This window comes from Oryzias latipes, chromosome 4 (assembly GCF_053564925.1).
Source record: "Oryzias latipes strain Hd-rR chromosome 4, Olatipes_Hd-rR_3.1".
In the NCBI taxonomy this organism is placed as follows: Eukaryota; Metazoa; Chordata; class Actinopteri; order Beloniformes; family Adrianichthyidae; genus Oryzias; species Oryzias latipes.
Window position 1 is genome coordinate 19212957 of NC_136240.1, and position 13847 is coordinate 19226803.

A 13847-nucleotide genomic window follows, 5' to 3' on the forward strand; every position below is an offset into this window, starting at 1 on the left:
AGGGCTATTAATCTCAAGAGCTTAGCTTCCAATGCTGTCTGACAGGGGTTCTCTTCACATACACACAGAGAGCCAGACATGATGGATGCCCCACCTTTGGTTTGCTTCTTATCATCATTGCGTGGGCAGGAAAGAGAATACTAATAAAAAAAAAACTACTGTTCACATTTGGCCTCCTGCTTTCCTCTGACTTCTTCTATTCTCTCCTTTGGCTGTTTCAACCTTTTCCCCACATTTGCTTTTGATGGAGTCAAACAAAACTAAAATACTCCCATAGTAGTTGTATTGATTGCTAAAACTCTCCCCTTGCCTCATAGAAAATAGACAGTTCGTTTTCTGTGTTTTTTTCTTTTTGGCTGAGGGGGGCATTCTTAATCAATCAGGTCTCTCTCATTTTTATCTTTTCCTAAATCGTTTAAGAACCAACACTTTCCATCCTCCCACTGTGCGAAACCCTCTAAGAAAAAACCTCCATGAGTTTAATAAAGTAAAAACAGCCATCGCGTGTATTAGTCATCAAAAGCAAACACGTTGTTCCTGCAGCATTTTATTTACATCTCTGATAAGGAAGACAAAAATAGCAAATTCAAGTCTAAGACCTCTTAAAGTCACTAGATTTGGCTCACACATGTCTTTAAATAAGCATCGGTGATGGAAATCCACTGTAGGAAACATTTACCTGAAGACACAAATCAAATTGGAGTAACTTTTCATCTCAAAATTAAAAAAACTGCAAGAAATTTAGCCCAAAATCATTATATATATAATCTTTTGAAGTTATTGGGGCATTTAGTTTTCAGCCATCAAAGATGGTTTTACCCGAGCTTCTATTTACAACCTTGGGAAGCATTTAAAGTGCAGAGATCCAGAGCTGTTTGAGGATTTTCCAGATGTCTGTATTAGCACACACTGAAAGCTCTTTGACGGCACAGACTAGGCTGTGCCACTGCCTATATACTAGTCTTGATTCGCTCTCGTACCTCAAAGACGGTGAGGGCGAAGGGGTGTCCTAGGTGGTGATGGGAAGACAGCAACACTTTACGGTTCCCGCCGCTCAGATCCACGCTGGACAGCAGGTGCAGCTTGGAGTCCACCCAATAAAGTCGCCTGTTAGACAAATCTGACAAGATGTGGGGGGAGTTTAAAACATGAATAAAATCAGGGGTTGAGAAGAAAAAAAGAAAGAGAAAAGAAGAGGTCACTTGGCTACGAAAGGCATCAGACTGAGGTATATGAACATAATGGCCGAGTAGCTGCACCATCAATCTTCTCTGACATGACGGCTGAGAAAACCCACACGCCATTGTGATATTCCTGTTTGACTTGCCTGCAGGGAGGCGGGAATATTTGGACCCTTCAACAAATTCATTACTTTCGGTGGACCGTCTTTAAAAGATGCTGTTTGTATCAGAATCCACAAGAGTTTACAAAAAGCCTGCAACATTTCAGCTGTGGTGATGATGGCCTTCATATGGTGGATTCTTTTATTCATCTATTTTCAGACTATGCGAAATTTGACATAAAGGACAAATAAAGTGGGATTTTCACATTGTTTTCATAAGTTGAAAAAACATGACTAAAGACCTACTTTGATGAAAATTGTGTTTTTTGTGTTTTTAACATGGCATTTTTTAGCTTAAAATTGCATTTCTGAGTATTTATTTACTCACTTTGTTGTTAATCAGGAGCAGACGAAAAAATGCCATTTGAAAAAGCTTGTAATTGTGACGTAGATGCTACTACGGCAAGCCAAAAGCTCAAAGCTCAGCTCCTTTTTACATCTTTGTTTTCCTCATCCGAGCTGGCATCTGGCTCCAGCTGGATAGCTCCAATATTGCTCGCCATTTTTGTTGCACCCCCACCACTAATGGTTGGGGGTGTTGCTCTGCACCAACAGCCTCGCCTACAACTCAGAGGCGAATTTCCAATGAACTCCTGCGGCACTGGAGAAAACTATATCGTACAAAACAACACTTTTTATGTGGCCAAAAAACAGTAAAATCATAATTTCAAGAAAACTGGGAACATTTTTAAACTAGATCAAAAGATGATCAGGGTGGGTCTTTAAAGAAAAAAAATCAAAGCAAATTTGCCAAGAATTTGGCAACTATAAACACGTGCTTAATCCCCTTAGCAGTCACAGGGTTGCTGGAGCCTATCCCAACCGCTATCGGGCAAAGACGGTGGATATTTGCCAGCCTTTCATAGGGTTTAACATAGATATTTCATGTAAAAGTCAAGTTATTAATGTAAAAGCATAAAAACTGTTTCAAAATTTAAATGGAGGTTGAACTTCAAAACTGACTTGTCAATGAACACACGCTGTACTGAGATGCAGTGTGTGAGTATCTGTGAGGGCTACAAATCCAAATTGTATTATTTTATATTGCATTAAAATGTATTAAAATTGCTGTTGTTTTTCCAAACTACAGAAAAAAAAACCCATCATTTTCCTTCCTGGCTTCCAAATCAGTCTCTGGCTCTCTATGATATTTCGATCGAAGGAAAATAATCCCCCCCCACCTCCCACAGAAGTGCAGTGCAGTCGGGGCCTGCTCCCTCATCTGCTTTATTTTAAAAAGAATTTGTTTTCATACAGATGCACGACACCTCAATTCCACAGAGCGAGGCAGCTGAGGGGCTTTTATTTTTCCTCAGGCAAAAGCGACCAAGAGAAATTGGCTGGTGCAGCGGAGGGAGTTGAAAAGGATGACGGGAGGTATCGACAGCACAGACAGCACTGGCTTATTAATTCGTGGACCCATACTCGCTGTTTTGATTGATGAGAGCCAGGCCCAAACTGAACCCTAACAATAAGAGCTTCATCTAACTGCAGCACTCCCAGAACATTTTCCATCCTCAACTCAAGCGGTTTATTTCCGTTCCTTGTAGAATCTCTACTGATGTCTTTTTTTTGGTCAAATTGATTACTTTTGCAAGTAAAAATAGGCAATTTTTAAGTATTGTTTGTACGTTTTTTTTCTTTTTTTGGTGTATAGGTTGAGTTTTTTTTGGCCAGGGTTGCGACTTTTACTCGGAAGCAAGATGTGATTTAAAAATATATATATATATATCGGCTCATATATCCGTTATTTTCCCACTAACAACCGGTTGCTGTTCAGCAGTTGTTTCCCACTAACCATCGCTAAAGGACACTGTAGTCGTGTGTATCAATATTTGCTACCGACAGCAACAGACGAAGCGCCATCCAAAACAAACATGGAGGAGAATCAGATCGTTCTTTTTTTTAACTTTATGATATTCTTCTTATTTGCATCCTGAAATTATTATTCTTGTTTTGATTTTTTCCTTCCTCAGACTAATGCGGGACAGCAAGTCGTCAAACAAAAGTACAGCTGTACTCAGTGGTCGAACACTCATAGGGAGATTACAGGTTCAGTTCCCGCTTTGCCCGCCTATGTGCTGAAGTGTCTTTGGGCAAGACACTGAACCTCACATTGCTCCTGGTAGTTATAGGTTGGTACCAGTGTTTGGCAGCAGAGCAGCTATCAGTGCATGAATGTGAATGTATGAATGTGACTGGAAAGGCCTTTGGGACTTAAAGGAAGGTGTATATACAGTATATATTTATAAGGTGTATATATATATTTATGTGTATACTCAATTTCTTACCTAGAGTGATTCCATTGGGCCACTCGATGTGATCAGACACCAGAACTTGTCTGTCCACCCCATTCATCCCAGCTTTTTCGATCTTTGCATGCTCTCCCCAGTCTGACCAGTACATAAATCTGTGAGAAATAAGTTGGATTAAAAAAACATGCATCTGCATATGCAACTTCAATGTCAAGACCCACCATGTGTGATATCCAACAATGCTCTCAGGTCATGTTTCTGTCTACTTTTGAAAAAGCCTTGCAGACTCTAAAGGATGGCAGAGAGTGTGCAGAGCAGCACAAGCTGGGAACTTATGAATATGTTTGTCCAGGAGAAACATTAAAACTCTGTCATTTGCATGTATTTTATGCAAGCCTGGCTTTGTGGATATGTGAGAACATTCCCTCAGGGAGCTCGAGACATCGCAAATGATGAGTAGAGAAAAAAAATAATAGAAAGAGTTGCGTCGCCTCTCTGAAAAATTGTTAAAATGCTTAATATACCAGATGGCAGAGCACGAAGACAAGAATTTCAATGGATCTGCAAACTGTTTTGGGTAAACTAGTGATTTTATTTATTTTGTCTATGAAGTCATTCTTGCTCACTATTAGAAAATAACAATATATTTTTGAATCAATCTTTCTGATATCTACTTATCCTTCGTCCATTTGTCCAAATAATGATCGACACAAAACAAAGAAAAAAAACAAAAAACTTTTTGACTCACCCTTGGTGTGGATCCACTGCGATGGCGCGCGGTTCGCTCAGCTCTGTAGCTATAAGCACTTTCCTCTTCCTGCCGTCTCCCGTGGCGACAGAGATGCTCTTGTTGCCTGAGTCGGTCCAGTAAATGTTCTTATGGACCCAGTCCACGGCCAGACCCTCAGGGGAGTGCAGCGAGTCAATCAGAGTCACCTGCTGCGAAGAGTCACTGGCCTTGTTGATGTAAGCACTGGTAAATGAAAAGGAAAGAAAGTTTGTTGCTTAAAACATTACAATATGCAATTGTTCTGCTCTTTATTGCATCACTCATATTCATTTTAGTCGCTTATAAAAAATCAGCATTGTAAAAAAAAATTGGAAAATGTCACTTTTTACATTTTTTACACGGATAAAAATATCTCTTTTTTTCCAGAAGAGGATGGGCAAGTTCATAGAGTGAGGGATGGACAATAGATTGATACTTCCAAGCAAATCTTCCTGACGATTGTCAGTGCCACCGTTTTCCACACACACACTCTTCCTATGCGACTGTGTAGTGGTAACGCTGCTGCTCCGTAACTGACAGAAAATCCAGAAAGGAGGTTCCTGTCTGTTCTTTTACGCCTCAGGGTGTGAAATGTAAATCCAACACCTGTCTCCCACAGGGGGGAAACTGAAGTGAGGGCTGGAGCAAAGTGGTGGAAATCTCTCCTTTTATTGATGTGACAGAGGGCCATCTCTGATCTGAAGTGAAGATCAGACCACTCTGAGAGAAAGACAATTGGCCTTTTTTTTTTCTTTACACACAGTGCAAACCCACCCCTCTGTGTTAATCCCAAACCAGATCTGAGTCTCATCCTAGAGGGAAATATTGCTATTCACAAATATTGGGAGGCATTGCCATCATTTGATTAGGTTCTTTGTATGAAACTCTGAATTTTCTGGTAGATGTGGCCTGGAAGAAAAAAGGCTACAGGAAGCAGCAGAGACTGGGACAGACTAACATTTTTTGCTTTCCACATTAGCCATGTAATTTTCATTTTCATTTGAACAAGATAAAAATACAACATGATAATACAGACAAAAAACACACAAGCTGGAGCATACAGTAAAGTGATAAAAGCTTTTAATAGGTTAATTTTGGACTTGTGATGTAGATGTACAACAAAAAATGATATATTTGCATCTGCCTTGGTGTTAAAATTACAAATAATAATCATAAAATGCTCCAAAATATAGAGGTTTTCTGCTCTATAGCCTCAAATGCAGAGCCCACTGGAATTTTAAGCAATTTAAGAAATTCTCGTCTGCAAAATGTTGTTCAAACTATAGAATTATTGCCTCTATCTCTAATGTGTTTTCAATTGTCCATAAGATGCAAAAAGCAAGGGGTGGGAACATTTTGCAACTAACTGGAGATGACAATTTCAGATCTCAAACAACCTGTGCACGATCTGCAGCCACATTTTGGCCAGATTTTCTTCACTTGAAAATAATAGAGTACCAATTAGGACCAATAAAAACATGTAGAGATTGTTCATGTCATACAAATCTTAAGTCTCAAACCAATGACATGCTAGTATTGTTAAGATAGAATGAAAAGATTCAACCGTAACAGCAGATATAATGTCACCAATTTCCCAAAGTAAAAAGTTGAACCTGAACCACCACAGAGGGAGAAACATTGCAGGTTAATCCTATGGATCATGTGTTTGGTTAAGCAAGAGCTTTTCCTTTCATTTGATGTTCCCAAAAGTAAATGTAAAGAAATTCCTCATTTATATTCAGGGAAAACATATCCTGAAACAAAAATAAAACAGAGGATAATTATTTCATGATGTCCCTGAGAAAAAGACGAATACTGAACTACGTCTGTAAAAGTTGACCATTGCTTGGCAGCATCAGCAAACTCAAGTAAACATCAGATTTTTTCAGTGTGAATCCTCTGTAACAAACTCACATGAGCTTGGAATTGTGTGAACACAGCAGTAAACGTACAAATATAACTGACAATATGATGTATCTTTTTTGGTATTTGTTACTACAATCTTGTTTGAGTGTGTCGCATAAACACACACACATTTATTTGCAGCTTTGAAAATAGAGTTCACTTTGAAGAATGACTTTATTTGTCCTTTCCTTGTCACAAGCCCCTGAGTGCAGTTTCCCTGACCAAATTTAGAAGATTAAAAAGGTGTGTGAGTGCTTTTGTATGTGTGAGTAATGATTGTGATTATTGAGACAGTAAAATTAGTGGGAGCATATGGCTCAACAAGGATGATAGAAGGCCCTTCCATCTACCTGTGTGTGTGTGTGTGTGTGTGTGTGAAGGACAAACGGCTCCGCCCTTTGCCATCAGTCAAATGACACAGCCCTCCAGGTGAGTGTGCCTCACAAGCAGAACCGTGACAGCTTCAAAGAGAAAGGACAGATACACCTGACAGATAATAATCGACTGGCTGAAAACTGCTCTAAACTTCAGAGCTCTTGGGTCTGGGCATCATCATCATCATCATCATCATCATCCTCCTGCTGCTCTGTGAAATTAACTAAAAGATACCGAGCATTGAGTCAAGAATGTTTTTCTTTTCCCAGCAGAAAAGCAGCTGACTGATGCAGTTTCCTTTTTTCACTTCTGTACAGCACAAACATGGATGGATGAAAGCAGGTGGGCATCTGCGTTTACCTGTATATTTTACGGTGATAGAGATCACACCAGAACATCTTGTTGGTGGACACGTCCACATCCAGGGCCACAGCGTTCTTCAGAGTGGGGACGACCTGCGTGTACTCACTCCTGAGCAGGTCAATGCGGCGGATTTCATGGCGGTTGGTGAACATCAGGTATGGACTGTTTCCTAATGATGGGGGAGGGGGAGGGGGGATATGCAGCATGATTATTTATGAGCGGATACTTTTTTATGGTCTGTATTTAATATTGGATGATGGAGGTCAGGGCGGCCTTGAAGCTAAGGAAGATAGAAAATCATTGAAAGATTCCCAAAGGTCAATGCACAAAAGAGATTTTTTAAATGTATTAAATAAAAATGTAGAGGTTTATGATTAAATTTGTGATGTTGCAGTTGTTTGGCAGAAACGGCAGTGATATTTAACATGTAAATGACTACTTAATAGCACATTAGGCCACTTTTTAATCATAAAGTGATTAGTAATTAGAATTAAGTCAATTATCCAATAATTGTTTAAACGCAATATTATATCAATGAATCTGTGCTTGTTTTTTTTTTACAAAGAAATATTTCGCCTCCACTAAAGTATATCTCTCATATTATAATATATGATATTCTAAACAGCCCAATAAGATACATAAACCTTTTTTTTATCTGGAAATGTGTTGGTATTTTATAATATCATTAATTTTTTAAAGAATCTCCTCAGAAGGAGCAAAAGCAGAGTCACTGCTTTCAAAGTGAATCTTTCATTATAAATGAGCCAAGGATCCCTTACAGTTTGACTTTTAAGAGAGGTTTTTTTTTATATATAAAAGAAATGCCTATTCACCAACTGTTTTGGTGCAATAGAAAATCTATTCAAAAAGGCAGCAATTCTAGATGACCATGTCGCAGCAGCATCAATGTGAGATGGAGAGACGGAGTATTCGATCTGCTTTCTGCTCCCATTCACACCACACTCGTTTTAGTCTTTTATAACTTCCCAAGCACAGAGCCGTTGACCACATTCTGTCATTTTGTGGAGCTGTTACTCATAGGTTTACATAAACAGATCACTGAAGTGGGAGTAATGGGCTGAGCGAATGGAGCTACAGTCTAAATTGTTTGTTCAGGGGCATTTTTGCTTTGAGTTTCTGTCTTTAGATAAGATTCTAACTCAAAGATTTACTAAGATTCAAGTTCATTATTTTTACAGATCTATAAATACAGGTATTGAACTGGGGGATCAGAAGTGCAAAGATAGCAAATGCAAAATAAAATACTAAAAAAAATCCATGTCAAATAACTGAAATAAAATGATCTCCTTTTAGCTTTTATGTCACACTTACAAGCTTTTTCCAAATGCATTTTTTGTCTGCTCCTGATTCACAGTGATTTGAATAAAGAAATACTCAGAAATGCAATTTTAAGCTTAATTTTCTTAATATATGTCCTCCATCGTGAGAAAAATGGTACAAGAACATGGAAACACAGAAAACACAACTTTCATCTGAGCTGGTCTTTAACTCTTTACAGCCCACAAGCTAAACTTAACGTCCGCAAGCTAATTTCAGCTCACAGCTTTTTACTCAGTCTTCTAAAACTGGCTGTTCCTGGTGCACTGACCATGAACCAGGTGCGCTATCGTACATTTGTGAGCGTGTAAAGAGATATCTTTATCTCCACAGAGGCAGAGCAAATTTCCAACCGGAATCAAGAGAAAGCCACATGTAATTTCAAAATCTAAAAACAGGAAGGTTTTCATAGAAAGCAATTAAAACAGACTTTCAAAAAAAAAAAAATTAGAAAAGGGGACGTCTTCTTTGTTTGGGGGCTGTGATGGTAGTGAGGGAGGATGAGAGAAATGTGAAGGCCAGTGTTGATGATTGTTTTTTTTGGTTCGTTTTTATGTTTTTTACTGAAGGTTTGATTGTTTTTGTGAGGTGAAGCACTAATTTAAATGAAGTCCTACAAACTACAAAAAAATTGGAAAAATAGGGAAAAAGAATGATCCAGCTGTTGAAATGCAGAGTCCACAGTCATAAAAGCTTCTTTAAAAAAATAAATAAATGAATAAATAAAATAAATAAAACTTCTATTGGTAGCTTTATTTTGAGTGAACAATAGTCTCTTGGATTTTTTTTTTTATATCTCTACAAGTTAAAAGTCAACAAGCAAGTCTGTCTCCAATAACAGAGACTTTCATTTGACACTAATAATTTAAAATAAAGTCATTGGTAAAATTGTTTTTTTCATACTTTTCATTTATTGGAAAAGTTTTCTGATTGACTAAACCTCACTTGTGGTGAAACTAGAATTAGCTTTTGCTTCATACATAACCAATTGAGGCTGTACATGACTGTACAATGGTGAAGCTTCATTTTTTTAACAAATTACTTCAGGTTATAATATTTTATTTCGTTTTTATTTTTTTCTCGTTATCAGACAGTAAAGAATAAATTTTTTTTTTTCCTTCAGCCAAAACGTCACAGATTTGATTATTTTTTTTTTTTTTGCATCAGGGTTTAGATGATCCTTATCACAATTCCTTTTTTGCACACCTCACTCAAAAATAACACTCTCCAAAAACAAAGATGTTCTCACTTCTTCTTTAAAACATATACAATAACGTTTTTACATTTCTGCTTCTGTTAGGATGAAATAATTTCCCCCTGACTAGATTTGTAGGCATAAATCTCACCAGATGAGAGAGATGGAATGGAATAGAGCCAGGAAGAGACGGGGAGATGAAAATGTGATGAATACAGGCACTGGCATGGAGGAATGAAGAGTGAGAGGATGTAATTAGAGGGGAGAAAAATAACATATCAACTGACAGTGGGGTTAGAAACTCAGTCAGTGAAGTGAAGGAAGAAAACAGGATGGAAAAAATAAAACACAAGCATGTGTGTTAAGGCAGGAGTGGGCCCTAGTTTTCCAAACCCCAGGTTGACATTTGAGGCAATATAACTTCTTTGTTTTTAAGTAATAAATTACTGTTTTCTTAGGCCGCAGCAAAATAAAGATGTTTTTCTACAAAACTGTATACTTAATATTCATGTAAATCCAACGCAGCAACAGGCGGATATAATAAAAAAGACATGCTTCCCCCAAAAAACTTTTAATCTGAAGGACCACCTCGGGGATGCTCTTCCATGTTAGCCAATTAAGATAAGCTTGATATGATAAATACGGGCTGGGGAACGCTGTTAGGTACTGATCTGGTTTGCACCTTAGCAGATGTTTATGTTATGAAGTTGGCAAAGAAAAAAGCCAGAATCCAAAATGATAAGAAATTCTGCAGCTTCAGGGAAATTTTCAGATGCAACAAGACTTTATGGAGCCACATGGGGGGGCAATAATGGAGGGCTGTTTCAGGGGCATGTGAGAGCTTGGGATTGGGAGAAGCAAAGCGAGTAAAAGATGACCTGGTTTTTCTGAGGCATAAAATTCAAGATGACATACTTCTTGCATTTATTAAACAAGACTGCATTTTGAAAAACAAGGGAAAATGTAGGGATGTACAGAATGAGATCACTGATTGAAGTTACATTGTTAGTTGCACATCATCAAACCTTTTGTAGATCTGTAAGACTCTTATCTCTCCCGTGTGCAGTTCTAGTCGTGAATCAAATAAAGGTTTTGTCAATTGTTAAAAATAATACTAAGCTCTTATTAAAGAACTATTTAAGATAAATTTAAATCTAGATCAAATTGCAACAGAAAAGATGACAAGACCCACGAGTTAAGAGTTTTTAAGATCACAGTGCTTTTGAGAGGCAAAAAAACTAATTCCAAGTATAATCTTATGTTCAGTGGAATACGGATGTTCCTCCACACAATTAGAAAAGGATAAACAGTGCGTTTTCACAGTGTGATATCAGATGCATGGTGTAAACATGTATCTAAACAAAAAAAAAAAAATTGTGGCAGAACTTCAGGTATATTTACATTTACAGTGAGTATCTATTCAGGTTCTTGTAATCCTAGTTAAGTGAACATATTCTACAGGTTCCCAGCATTTCTGTTGGTGTTCTAGTGTTTAATGCTACATGAAAATAAACTTTTCAAAAACGCTCTTGAGTTTTAGGGCCATCCAAAATCTCTATTTTAATTTACATTTATATACATATATATATATACATACATACATATCCATACATACATACATATATATATATATATATATATATATATATATATATATATATATATATATGAGATAAAGTCATAAAATTTTGAGAAAAAGTTGTAAAATGAGAACAATTACAAAGGAATATAAGGGCCTCCATTAATATATACTTTTTTGAGAATAAAGCCATAAAAATATGAAAAAAAAGTCCAAATTTGACAAGAATATAGTCAGAAATTTCAGAAAAAGTCAACTTTGCAAGAACCAAATAATAATTTCCTAACTTAAAAAGTTGAAATTTTACAAGAAAAAAGTCACGCTTTTTCTCAAATCAAGATGGAATTTCATGAGAATCAAAAGTAAAGCATATTCAGCGATATCTAAAAGCTGTTAATGTCTATCACATTTCTTTAAATTGTATGCAAATTGTAAATAAATAAACTGGTAATGTTTGAATATCATTGTTGAAAAATGTTTAAAGCTAAATGCAAGCTAAAGAAAAACATGTTTTGATGTAGAATTCTTCTCATAATATGACACATTTATTTTCATAAAATGTCCACTTTTTGTGTAATTCTTTCATTAAATGTTTACTTTTCTATCATATTTTTACAACCTTATTCCCATGTATTTGTTTTTCTTATGCTTCCCCTATACCCTGTCTCTACACTCTTGCATGTCACTGGATTACATTGTCTGTTTTATTTTACCGTGTTTATTCTTGTTGGTTTTTGCACATAAAAGTGACAATAAATTGAGCACATGTCACTATATTTTGTTTTTTTAATTTGGAAATCCATGAACGAACTAGCAAAATGATTCACACTATACATATTTATAAGTCACCTGGACAAGGGCGGTGCTCCCTGTCTCAAAAGGTTCACAGAGACATTAAGCAATCAATTTTTATGCTACTTAGTTCAGGAGTGATGACATATTTTCCGCTTTAAGTACTCTCATTACAGACCAGTTTACCCCACAATGACTTTACCTAAGACCATAATTACTTATTAGACTCTCTGTCTGCTTCTTCTCCTTCAGCAAAGTTAATTCATCGTGTAAGTCTGGCCCATTTAAACCTGTAAAGGACCGACACACACGGATATTTTACCATTAGTTCTTAATCTTCCTTTTTAGTGATGCTTTGATAAGTCCTAACACAGCTAAAGTCAAACAGGAGTCATGGATTCCTTCACTAAACTAGTTATTTGGTTTCTTTTGTTCTGAATACTTGCACCATTGCTCATCAACATAAAGTAATCGTCACCAAATTAAGAAGAACCTTTGCTGTGTTCTTCTTGATTCACACTGTTAGTCTATATGGTATTGTGGGTGTTGCACAACAAAATAGGGTAAAAATTATCTAAAAACTACAGTTTTGAGTTGAGGTCTAAATCGTTTTAAGTGGACAAACAACCAATTTCATGGCAATGAAGAATTCCTTTCTCAGAAATGGGGTTTATCAGCTGCATCTCTGTGGGGGCTGGGTTTCATTTTCATTCAAAACACAGCTCACTGCTCTCTGTAAAACCAACAAAGGTTACAAACCCTGCCTGTGCCCCGCTGCGAGTACAGGCTTATTTCTCACACGGCATCGGTGTTGATGCCCCTCTGACGGCTGCAAATTTGTCGTTAGTGAGGACAGCAGAAAAAAGACGGCAAATATTTATCTTTGCACAGATTGCAGTGCAAACCATGCACACAAAGGAACAGCCACACAGTGTGAGAATAGCATAGAGCTTCACTTGGTAGCTAGGGGTGCTGGAATGATGGGTAATTGGTGTTTATATAAGACGAGACCTCAAAGTATGATTATAGCTCAGTATATGTCCGTTCATGGATGTAGGTTTGGTGAGAACGTCTATCAGGGACGGTGTGCTGCGAGAAAATGCTCACCCACGGCTTTGCAGGTCTTGGAGGCTGGGTCCATCTCGTAGCCTTCGTAGCACTCGCACTTATAGTCACCTTTGTAGTTGATGCAGATTTGACTGCAGGCGTCTGGATTCTCACACTCATCTATGTCTGTGGACATAAACAAAATGGATCAAATGAAAGCCATTTGTTTTCCGTTTTCAGACATTTGTTGATTAAATTGATGAACAAATTCAGAATACTGTGTGCCAGCAGAAAACGGCATCTTCCTCTTTTATGAAGTGGACTGTATGTTAGTTTCTTATGTTAACAAACACACAAAATACGTCTTCACTGCTAGCACTGCGAATAAAACGAAGCAGCTAATATAGTAAAATAAAACACAATATCACATAGATATTTACATAGATATGGATTCCTGAAAAAATAACAGCCACATTTGCCACATTTGAAAAAATATGGTATTGTTGGCAGTTGCCTCCATAAACTGATGCTTATGTTGTACCTATGTGGTTGGTAGTGCTAGTATGCTACAGGGCTGTAACGGCTTGTAACACGTTAAAAACAAAAACAAAAATGTAGGAGAAAATTTAGCAAAAATGTGCTTTTTGAATCCTGTTGAATTGCTGTTGCATTAATGTTGTGACATACTGTAATTAAATTAGCCTGCAAAACATAAAAGTGAGGCAGGAAGATGCACCATTGTTTTACTGTAATGTTGCCTATAGTTAATCAAGATCTTGCCTTATAGTGGTCCTCTGCAGCTGCAGTTGTTTGCTCAACCAGTTTCTCTTTGGAGGATTATGGATTTTGTCTTTGCAAAGTTAAAAACTCTTGCAAAAAACAAGCTA

General features: G+C 37.2%; 1 protein-coding gene across 8 annotated transcripts in view; it reads right to left on the bottom strand.

Annotated features, from left to right (window-relative positions):
• lrp8 (low density lipoprotein receptor-related protein 8, apolipoprotein e receptor) overlaps window positions 1–13847 on the bottom strand; it is a 170503-nt gene that overhangs the window by 26351 nt on the left and 130305 nt on the right. For all 8 annotated transcript variants that reach the window (XM_078946021.1, XM_078946019.1, XM_023954326.2 and 5 more), the window contains exons 9-13: window positions 13021–13146; window positions 7007–7178; window positions 4346–4570; window positions 3634–3752; window positions 981–1120 (exon numbers count right to left, since the gene is read on the bottom strand). In XM_078946021.1, coding sequence (XP_078802147.1) covers window positions 981–1120; window positions 3634–3752; window positions 4346–4570; window positions 7007–7178; window positions 13021–13146 — 782 coding nt within the window. The remainder of the gene's footprint in view (window positions 1–980; window positions 1121–3633; window positions 3753–4345; window positions 4571–7006; window positions 7179–13020; window positions 13147–13847) is intronic.